This window comes from Cyprinus carpio, chromosome A5, assembly GCF_018340385.1.
Source record: "Cyprinus carpio isolate SPL01 chromosome A5, ASM1834038v1, whole genome shotgun sequence".
In the NCBI taxonomy this organism is placed as follows: Eukaryota; Metazoa; Chordata; class Actinopteri; order Cypriniformes; family Cyprinidae; genus Cyprinus; species Cyprinus carpio.
This window is the reverse complement of record NC_056576.1, coordinates 1-12,069: the sequence shown is the minus strand read 5'-3', so window position 1 is coordinate 12,069 and position 12,069 is coordinate 1. Positions and strand designations below refer to the sequence as shown.

The window sequence follows — 12,069 nt, the reverse complement described above, 5'->3', positions numbered from 1 at the left end:
TTACAGGTTCATATCTACAGTAAACCTAAATAACACATAACATTGTTGTGAGAACCAGTTTGGCCCATTTGGAAATGCTTATTTCATTTCTATAAATACCACCCAGATCTCACTATTGTGAGAGAGAGACTGAAATTCAAAGTGTTTAGTGTTTTTGCAAGCATTTTGATTTTGGGATATCAAAAATAAAATCAAGTGAAAAAAGCAAATATATATTTTTTAATATATTCCTTCCTTTTATCTTGTGTATAATGTAGTGGAAATCTTTAGCTTTTTATTTTTTCATAACTCATAACTCCCCCACATGGTTTTCACATATGTAAGCAGAAAAACTTGTTTTGGCTTGCATAAGACTGTTTTTTTTTCCCCCTGTAGTTAAGTCAGCTGTTTGTGTGAGACTGAAATCAGTCTTCTCTCTCACTGGATGTGTTTTCTTCCTGTTTAGAAAAGAAGCATGGCAGCAAGAATTAGCAGTAAGTTCTCTTCAATTAATTCTGAACTATTACTCTCATTATTTTTAGTTGTTAATCAAACCCTAAGGTGGGGGTGTGTTTGGTGTGTGTGTGTGAGTGCTGTTTCAGCACAATTAGAGATTGAGTTTGGTTAAAAAAAAAAAAAGGTTATTATTGTATTGCATAAATTTGGGTTCGATCTTTTGGTGTCTGAATCTTCATATATTTCTGTATTTTATATTACTAGGCTTCTAGCCTTTAATGTGTAAGACGTATGTGTAATTGTGTAAAACTTCTTGTTTAAGCTCCTAATGAGTTGTCTGACTACATCAATTTGACATTTTGAAAGTTAGGTACTTAAGCGGTGACATTGTTATAATTTCGAGATGGCCACTGCCTTTATAGATAGAGGAACAAGAGTTCAACCACAAAAATCATGATCAAACGTACTTCTAGTGTTAACTTTGTCAGCTGTTTTTCAATTTTAGTCTTAGTTTTGATGTGTTAAATGTCCATGTTAGTTTTTATCATATTTAGCCAACCTTATCCTGTTTTAGTCAAGTTTTAGTGGACTATAAGTCTCAACATTTCAGTCTAGTTTTAGCCTAAGAAAACCTGAAGCATTTTAGTCTTGTTTTTAGTCAATGAAAAACTGACATTTTTAGAAATGAGATTATTATTAATTAACCGTAGTCCTACAACAGTATTAATTTTGGCAGCCATTTGTAATTTAGTCTTACTCAAATGTACATTTTAGTTAACATATTTATTTAGTCAACCTTGTCCTGTTTTGTTTAGTCAAGGTTAAGTCAACCATATTTATGAGCATTTTAGTCAGATTTTAGTCAATGAAATCTTTGTCATGCTGTATAATGGTTTGACTGATAAAAATGATTTTTGCTCCAAAATTATATTTGTAATGATTGTTGCCATTTAAGAAATTTACTTCTAAATTTTCAGGTATTGCACTTTCACCATTAAGCACAAATCGATAAAAATTGAAAAATGCATCCTTGTAACAGCGAAGCTCTGATTCGGTGCTTTAAATTCTTGATATTTGACAACCGCACACATGAACGCACACATGAGTGTACAGCAGTCCTCAATAACATTTGGTCTCCTTTTTTGACAAAAATAATAAAAGAGGTTTTTGGTAAAGCTCGTCTCGTCTTTGTCATGGGAAAAAAGCTTGTCAACGAACATTTTTCATTATAGTTTTCGTTAACAAAATGAACACTACGTACTTCATAGACTGAATTGTAGGAATAAGACTTTTAAACAAAATACAGCACAGGTGATATTTGAATCTTGCCCATGTGCCTTTTCCCTCACAGATGACTTTCAGCTGGTTATTCCTGAAAGAGGTGAAAGAGTTAAGATTAATGCGGGATCTACTCTCACTGTGTCATGCCACTTGTCTCCTGCACTCAGTGCTGTTGACATGGAGATTACTTGGTTTGGTGAGATGTCTTGTATTTGTGCCTATAAGAACCGAGAGATGACACAGAGTGTTGGCTATGAGGGCAGAGCGAGTCTGTTCATTAATGACCTGTCGAGAGGGAATGTCTCTTTAAGAGTGGCAGACTTCAGAGAATCAGATCTGGGAGTTTACATGTGCAGAGTCGTCAGTAGAAATGAAACACAGCAGATAACAGTAGATGTAGCAGAAGAAGGTAAGCAGTTCACTCATTCCACTGATGCTCTGGTTGCGCCAGCTAGATGTACACTAGGTAGTAATATTAAGTTGGGTGTAAATATGCCTTAAAGTGACAGTTCACCCAAAAATGAAAATGTGATGTTTATCTGCTTACCCCCAGGGCATCCAAGATGTAGGTGACTTTGTTTCTTCAGTAGAACACAAATTGTGATTTTTAGCGTCAGGCGTTGCAGTCTCTCAGTCGTACAATGCTTGGCAATGGTAACAGAATCTTTGAGAGAGAAGAAAAAAAAAACATGCACAGAAAAATCCAAGTTAAACCCTGCAGCTGTAAAGACACAAAACGATTGGTCTATGCAAGAAACAGAACAGTATTCATATCGGGGTTTTTTTTTTACCTCTGATTCACGCAAAGTCTGAAAATGCAATTATAAGTCTGTGATCCACCATAATGCAACAAGAAGAAGATGATGCAGGCTGCTGTGAAGCGCGTTCACAAGAGTTCTAACAGTTTGGACATTGCGTGAATCAGAGGTAAAATAAAATAAAATAAAAAACAATATAAATACAGTTCAGTTTCTTGCACAGGCCGATCGTTTTGTGTCTTTACACATCAATGTATCGTCACGAGCCGCAGGGTTTAATTTGGATTTTTCTGTGCATGTTTTTTTTCTCTCTCATAGATTCTGTTACCATTGCCAAGCATTGTATGACTGAGAGACTGCAACGTCTGAAACTAAAAATCTTCATTTGTCTTCTACTGTGAGAAACAAATTCACCTACATCTTGGATGCCCTGGGGGTAAGCAGATAAACATCACATTTTCATTTTTGGGTGAACTTGCCCTTTAAGAAAAGAGTAGAATTAATATAAGTAATGGAATGGTAGTCTGCAGTTCCAAACATACCTACAGTAACTGATAAATTAGAGTTCAATAAATAGCAGTGTCTGTCCAATTAACAATTTTCTTTGTTGACATATGCAGTCTCTGCTATTTTCAAGGACCAGAGCTTCTTTACAGTGGTAAAGACAGCACCTATCATTCTTTTTATGAACATATAGCACAGTATTAACACAATATACAAGAAAATATAGAGGTATTATGTACATTCCATTTTATACAAAATTTTGTTAAATGATAAAGAACATAAAGCTAGATTCATAGGACATGAAACTGGTATACCACTGGTCTTGAAACAGAAACAAGGCTCAAACTAATTATAACTACAATTCTTGCCAATTGAGGCATACATCTGTTTAGAAGTATGTTAACTGGTAAACAAGACTCAGGTGGAGACAATACAGTACAGTTGCAAGTAGCCTCAACAGGATACTAACAATGTTAATTCAAAATAAGAAAAATACGCAAATATTAAACAAAGCTTTTTGGGAACTGTGGATATGAAAAGCTTACTGAGATGATGTGGTTGAATACAGGAACCAAGACTAAACTGGCAAAACCAGTCCTTGATAATCAAAAAGCTATTTATGTATGGACTGTTGGATTGTTTTCCAGAAGTCAAGCATGAACAACATTTACAAGTTTAATTATTTAATGTCACACACACAAAAATAGGCTAACATATAAAATAATCTAGATATTTGGAAATCTATCAAAGATCTCAATAGCATTTTCTTTTTAAAATAAGGCTAGCAACAGGAAAATTATCTGCTAAATAAATAAATGTCAATGTTGCAAGAAATTTAGTAAGCTTTGTGTTGTGATTTATTTATTTATATTTTCATTGTAAGGAATCAGTGTAAATAAATCCTTGTGTTATGTATGTTCAGAGGAGCTGAAGTAAATAATTTTTTCCCCCAATCAGAATCACAACATGGGAGAAACAAGCAACAGTAAGTTGTCTTAAAACACTTTGTCATACTTATAAAAATACACTACTGGGGGGTATTCCAGGAAGCAGGTTATGTGACATACCCAGGTATGTTTAAGGGTAAGTGCATAAACTCATCTCTTGGTTCCAAAAACGGAGGTAACTCTCAGGGTATGCAAGTAGCCATAGCAACTGATTCCCTGAACATAACCTGCTCTGCAGTAGGTTATGTTTCATGGTTTGTTTACATCAGATTTTATCAGTGCATGCGTGACCTTATAATATTATAAATGATAACAATATAGTTATCAAATATACTATATATATAGATATATATATATATATATATATATATAATTATATTATATATATATAAATATAAAATAGAGAGAGAGAGAGAGAGAGAGAAAGTTGTTATGATATGTTTATAGTAATATTTTTATTCTAATATTTTATTATATTTATTTATATGAGACACTGTCTGTGAAATCCAGGCTAAAGTCTCAAAATCTAATTATGAGATAAGAAGCATCAAGTTTGATTTCAACCATTAATTTCACCATGATTTCAATCTTTGACATGGCCTTACTCAATATTAATATTTCTTAACATATAGTCAATATTAAAGATATAAAGGTTATATTTTCACAGAATGTTCTACATCTTTATGAAGAATGATTTTATGTAGAAAACAGTAAATCATAAAAAAAAAAAAGACTTTAGCTGGGTTTTCACAGGCAGGGTCACACATTGTAGAAAACAGTAAATCATAAAAAAAAAAAAGACTTTAGCTGGGTTTTCATACACAAGGTAAAGTTTATTTTATTCTAATATATTTATTATATTTTTTATTGTCATCTCACACATTGTGGATCTGCATTTATTATAATGTATTTCTATAATAAATACATATGTGATATTTCTTAATTATATTATATAATTAGCATCAAACAACAATATAATTCTTATTCTCAGTGATTAAAAAATTAAAATGATTGCACCGTCATCAATTAGGTAGCGATATGCAGTTAGTATGTAAATTACCACTGAACAAAAGAAGAAGAAGCACTTTTTCTTAGCGTCGGTTTCCATGGTGATTCGTCTTGTGTGTTATCCGTGAACATACTCTGAGTTGACTGAACTCGTTTTTTTGGAACCATACCTCAAGTAAGCAAGGTCTGGGTTAATCAAACCGAGAATTTAGGATATATGTGACGGTTAACCTGGCTTTCTGGAATACACCCTGTTCAGAAGTTTTGGTGTCAGTGAGATGTTTACTTTTATTCAGCAGTGATGCATTAAACTGATCCAAGTGACAGTAAATATATATAATTTAATAATATAGCTGCAAGCAGCAATTACGGGGCCAAGCACTCCAGAGGCAAATTGAGGAGCTAAGCATGGCATGGAGCATCAGACCAAATGCAGAAACTAGCAATTGAAGCCATTTTAGGATGATTGTAATTGAAAAGGCGGAGAAATATAAATACAAGCACTAGTTATTATGATTAAATGGCTTATCACTTTTGACAACAGGTGGCGCTGTAATCAAATCATTTTGTGTGTTTCTGTGTGAGGTGACCATGGCACACACTAAGTTTGGTTGTCAGTATGCCAAGCATGCAGAGATACAGGCTGAAGTGTCAATTTTGGGCATCATGCCTGAAATTCGTCGCTGTGGTATGCGAAAACGGTGTTGTCTATCGATATACAAAATCCATAACATTTTGTCAGCACAGTCTGAAGAGCATCTGAGTTCAATTTGGTGAAAATCGGACTGGACGGTTGATGAGGAGTTCGAAAAAGTAGGTTTTCAACATAAATCAAAATGGCGGACAGAAGTTTCAGCTTTACTCTGGCATATTTTGGTAGCTATGTTGTCGGCATAAGCAATGACTATTTGAGACCAGTTTCATTGCAATAGGCTAATGCAATAAAAAAGTTATGCATTTATATAAATGTAATTAATGGTTAATGAACGGTTTATTACTCTTGACCAATAGGTGGCGCCGTTACCAAATTGATGTGGCATGGTCAGTGTGTGACGTGACCATGGCACATACAAAGTTTGGTGCAATATTTCAAAGCTTTGCCGTGAGATACAAGCCTCGATGTATTTTGGCATCTACGAACAGATTCGTTGGTGTGCTAAAACGAAAACCGTTTCGTATATGACTCTGAAGATGATCCGAAGTCCATTTGGTGAAAATTGGACTAACGGTCTAGGAGGAGTTCGAAAAAGTTGTGAATCAAAATGGCGGACACGAAGGTATGGCCAATTTGGCATAATTTGGTATCGATGTTCTCGGCATGACCCAAAGAAATATAGGGAGACCACTTTCTTTTTAATAGTCTAATTTTTTCAAAAGTTATTAGCATTTTTTTAGATATTTCAATTATACACTTTTGACCACAAGGTGGCGCTGGCACCAAACTTTTTTAGTTTCAGTGCATGGAGCCAAACATTTTTGTAAACGTAAACGATACGATAATGCGTTCAAAAAATACAGCATTTTACATAATTCAAAAGGCCGACACCTAAAATGGCCGACACGGGAAACAATTGGATATCATTCGACTTGCCATGACCCACCGAATCTAATGAGACCAGTTTTGTGATTTTTGGCCAAGCCATTCAGAAGTTATAAGCAAAATATCAGTTTTTCATATCTCCTGAACCACTAGGTGGCGCTGCGTCGAAACACTGCAGGTAGTCTCAGGTCATGCTGTGTATAAACACACATCAAGTTTGGTCTCAATAACGCCAAACCGTTGCGGAGTTATAGTCTCACAAGCATTTTTGCGTGCTTTTTTGCGGAGAATTTATTTGTTCACGTGTTATTCGAGAACGGTTGGGACGAATCAACTGAATTCCATAACTTTTGCCAGCATCATCTGAAATGATCTGAGGCAATTTTCGTGAAAATCGGACTAACCGTCTAGGACGAGTTCGAAAAAGTATTTTTCGAACAATTGAAAATAGCGAAAAAACTAAACCTTGCGGTTTTTGAATTTCGGGTTCATTAACTTGGCCTGAGCCAAGGATTCAGAGGAAAAAACAAGAATTTTCAATTTTCCTGGCTTACGGTTTCAAAGTTATAGACATAAAATTATTGAAACTTTGGACAAGTGGTGGCGCGCTAAGAGTTTGAGTAGAGACTTCAAATTTGCTATAGTTAATGCTAACTGTTATCAGTGTCAAATATACAACTTTCCCGCAATCGGTTTTATGGGCTGCCATAGACTTGCGGCGGAAGAAGAAGAAGAAGAAGAAATAATAATAATAACGCCTAACGATTTTCAATAGGTGCCTACGCACCTTTGGTGCTTTGGCCCCTAATTCAAAGATTTGTATTTTAAAAAATGTTGTTCTTTTAACTTTCTGTTCATCAAAGAATAGAAAAAAAATAATCTGGGATTCAACAAAAATATTATGTTGCACAATATATATATAAATATTAAATATATATTATATATTAGCATAATTAGAATATATATCTAATATATATATATATATTTATATATATATATATATATATATATATAATATTACATTGATGAAGAAGAAATGTTTCTTGAGCACTAAATAAGCATTAGAATCATTTCTGAAGGTGTCATGTGACACTAAAGACTGGAGTAATGGCTGCTTAAAGTTCAGCTATGCATCACAGGAATTAATAAGATTTTAAAATAGAGTACAAAAATAGATTAATCTAAAATACAAATTTAAAATAGATTGCAATATAAAATGATTTACATTTGTATATAGGTGTATATATGAATTTCTAAAATAAGATCATATTTGAGTAGAGGATATTAATTATATTTTTCTGCTTTGTAGAGTCAGGAGCATTTACTGTTGATTCAGAAAATCAGCTTGAGGTTTGTGGACACATTAATATTATTAGCTAACACACACAACACACACACACCACACACACACACACACAGACACACACATGTTTGTTTTGTGAATTGTGGGGACATCCCATAGGGGGATAATGGTTTTTATACTTTACAAACTGTATGTGTTGCCCTACACCAACCCTACACTCTAACCCTAACCCCTTACAGGAAACTTTGTGCATTTTTACTTTCTCAAAAAAAAACTCATTCTGTAGCTTATAAGCGTTTTGTGTGGACATGGGTTATGTCCTCATAGTCACCCTCCTCCTTGTAATACCTGTGGTCATACCCATGTCATTAACAAAGTTGTGTTTAAATATGTCACATTTTACTGCCGCGCAGACACAACACACACACAGGTCACACACACACACACACACACACACACACACACACTGTTGTTTTAAATATCTCTATGTTTACTGTATAATACAGTAAAGGTCATCATCTCTAACTTGTAATGTCAATCAGTTTGCATCAACTTAAGACATATTGTTCTATTTTTTTGAATTTTAGATTACACTGCCAAACATATATTACAGTATTGCAAAATATTCCCAGCTTTTTTCTCAAAATGGTCTTTCACAACAAAAACTAATAATTTAGTTGACCACTTTAGAATCACTATAAAGTGAATCCCTGTTGTGTGATGAAGTTATGTCAACATTGTTTTACTTTTTTTTTTTCATCTCAATTAGGATTACAAGATTGGAGAGGCAATATATCGTAAGTTGTTTTTGAATTTAGTTACTATTGAATATATTAAGTTTCTTTCTTTCTTTCTTTCTTTCTTTCTTTCTTTCTTTCTTTCTTTCTTTCTTTCACCATTTTTTTTTCTGGAGCCCATTTGCATTAATAAAACTATTATTTGACATTTTGATAAACAGCTGCCATAATCTATGTGATGTGTGGATCTTATTTGTAAAGGATTTTTTTTTTTTTTTCTGCATTAAAGAATTATCAATCCACTCTGCATATCACAGTGCTTCAGGGAAGGATCAGTGTAAGGTATGTGTGAATGTCATATCAAGTCACCTCTATTCATATAGCATTTTGTACAACAGAGATTGTTTCAAAGCATCCTCACAGTATGAAACAGAATCAATGATGCCAACTTTGAGACAAATATGAAACAAATTTAAATTCTGCTGTAAAGCAGCTCTAACAAGACAATAGTGTCATTATTCAGCTCCTGTCCAACTCAACACTGTGTTGATTTAGGTTAGATCAATAACTGTGCAAAGTTCAACTAAAAAAAAGTTAAATGAATGAATATGTCATTATTCAGCTCAATTCAGTTCAATGTTGATTCAATTCAGTTCAATAACTCTAAAATTTGACAATAATAAACATTTGATTCATCTATAAAACAGCTCACAGAAGTGCGTCAGTAGTGTCATAGAAGGCACTTGACTTTAAATTATAGATATGTGCTAGTGTGTTATGCGTATTGTAGGTTAAAAAGATGGGTCTTTAATCTAGTTTTAAACTGACTGTGCTAAAATAGGAAAAGAATCTACTGTCTGCAGTCGATTCTGATATTCTAGGTATTATCAACTGGCCACTTATAGTATCCTTTTTTGGCAATGTCTATTTTCAGATTATGTTTTACCTTTTGTACAAGTAGCACATAACTTTTCTTTATTTAACTTGTTTTTTTTTTTTTTTTTTTTTTTTTTGCATGCTGTAGTATATATTACTGTTTGCACTGAGTGTAAACAAGTGTGTGATAATGTTATGTTTAGCCAAAAAAAAAAAAAAAAAATCTTATTTGTTTTAATCTCATTTAGGATTGCAAGGGAGAAATGGACAACAGTAAGTTCTGGAAATCATTGACTCTTTGCAATAAGTATTTGCATTGCACATTTAAAAATTTAAATTTAAATTCTATGCTAAAAATCACTAATGTAACATACACTGAAAGTATGAAAATATAATTTTTGGGTCTTGCCTTTAAAGAGGGTTTATTTTTTATTGGTTATTTTTCTCTTTGTTATAGAATTATCATCACAGTACATCAAATCAGATCTAAGCCACCAAGACGAGCAGCCTGGGGTATATGTGCACTTTAATAACCTATTCATACAGTAAATATATACACACACAATACATCATAAAATAAATGAAACTGCATTTGTTTTAATCTCAATTAGGATGACAGAATGGGAACCAAAAGCAAAGGTAAGTTGCCTTAAAATAATTGACTTTGTCATCAAATGAGTGTGCATTATTCATTAAAAAGAATTTTGTGATATGATGTTTAAAGACTGCTTTATATGATACCAAATAATTTCTTTATAGATAGAAAATATGTGGGTAATGTTGTGTGTAATAATGTGTCTACTTTAAAAGCATATTAATGTGTACCTCCTTTGTCTTTAGGTTAGGGTTATTATTGCTCTTCTATATATGCATATGAAGATATGGAGTTTTAAATTTATTTACACATTTTACATGCATATCTCATAATCTGTGTGATATGTAAATCTTATTTGAGAAGAGTGCTTTTTTCTGCTTCATAGATTTTTTGAGCCAAGCTTCATATCACAATGAACCAAACAAAAGCCAGCATGGGGTAGGTGCACACATAAATACATAGTGTGATTCATTTATAAATTAAGCATAAATAAAATATATATCACTCAATAAACACTTTCAATGTTACACTTATAAAATAAACTTATAAAATTTGCTTTCACCTCAATTGGAATGCCAAGATGGAAGTCTTGAACAGTAAGTAAAAAAAAAAGAAGTTCTTATTCAACCACAGACCACAGAACGTTACATTTTGAGGATGTAAGAGAGTGAGTCCATAATTTTTCTCTTTTTCTCACAGAGAACTTTCAGCTTGTTGTTCCCAGTACAACAAAAGAACCAGAGGTTTCTTTGGGGGCTGATTTTATTATTCCATGTCATTTGTCTCCTGAAATCAGTGCTGTTGACATGGAGATCAGTTGGTCTAATGATACAGCCTGTGTTTGCCTGTATAAAGACAGGAAGGTGACAGAAGGGGTTTTGTTCAAGGACAGAGTGAGTCTGTTCACTCATAAGCTTAGGGAAGGAAATGTGTCCTTACGACTGAAAAACTTCAGGCTGTCAGATATCGGAAATTACCATTGTCAGGTCATCAGTAAAGACAGAAAAGAGAATATAACAGTGAGAGGTGAGTAATCCTCTACTTCAGATCAGTGTGCTCATTAATAATGTCACATCAAAATGAATCTGAACTGAAACAGAAATCTAGGGGTATGTTAGATCCTCATCAGTATGTGATCGGTAAGCTGTTCTGAAACTAATACATGGGCATATTTCAGCTTTATCCAATTTACTTGTTATAATTTTCACTGGAACATTTAACCAATTTTAATACTTGATCCAAAATGAATCATTCATCTCACAGGAACTATATAAAATAGTGAGTTTGAGTATTCTACATGAATAGTAAGAGATATAAGCGCAGAAAAACATCCAATAATCATGTCTATTAGTTAAAGGGATACTCCACCGCATAATGAAAATTTTGTTATTAATCACTCAACCCCATGTCATTCCAAACCCATAAAAGCTTTGTTCGTCTTTGGAACACTATTTAAGATATTTTGGATGAAAACCGGGAGTCCTGTGACTGTCCCATAGACTGCCAAATAAATAACAGTGTCAAGGTCCATAAAAGGTATGAAAGTCGTCGTCAGAATAGTCCCATCTGCCATCAGACGTGCAATCTGGGTTATATGAAGCGAGATATCAGCCACGCCACAAGGATGCACTATTTCTACATGTATTTAGCTTTGATTTGAAATAAAATAGGGCATGCTTTTGTGGATGATGATTTGGAAGAGCATACGCAGCATACAGTTATATGGAGAGACACAGAGGAGACTGTTGACAAAGGAATTGTTGAATAAAGTCTTTATTTTTGTTTTCCTCGCTTACAAAAAGTGTTCCCGTCGCTTCATATAACCCAGATTGCACGTCTGATGGCAGATGGAGTATTCTGACGACGACTTTCATACCTTTTTATGGAGCTTGACACTGTTATTTACTTGGCAGTCTATGGGACAGTCACAGGCCTTCCAGTTTTCATCAAGAATATCTTAAATTGTGTTCCAAAGACGAACTGACCTTTTACGGGTTTAGAAAAACATGGTGGTAAGTTTTCATTTTGGGGTGGAGTAACCCTTTAAGTTATCTAAGAACATAATTTCCATACAGACCTATTTAC

At 33.6% G+C, this 12,069-nt stretch overlaps 1 protein-coding gene across 1 annotated transcript; it reads left to right on the top strand.

The window, feature by feature from the left end:
- Positions 1–398: 398 nt before the first annotated feature.
- On the top strand, positions 399–11,393 carry LOC122145103 (butyrophilin-like protein 2). Its single transcript, XM_042757156.1, has 13 exons — positions 399–473; positions 1,787–2,125; positions 3,095–3,132; positions 3,936–3,963; positions 7,783–7,823; positions 8,546–8,573; positions 8,803–8,855; positions 9,638–9,662; positions 9,847–9,902; positions 10,001–10,028; positions 10,370–10,422; positions 10,565–10,580; positions 10,684–11,393. The coding sequence occupies exons 1-13, from the start codon at positions 455–457 to the stop codon at positions 11,016–11,018; spliced, it is 1,059 nt and encodes a 352-aa protein (XP_042613090.1). The 5' UTR covers positions 399–454; the 3' UTR covers positions 11,019–11,393.
- Positions 11,394–12,069: the final 676 nt, after the last annotated feature.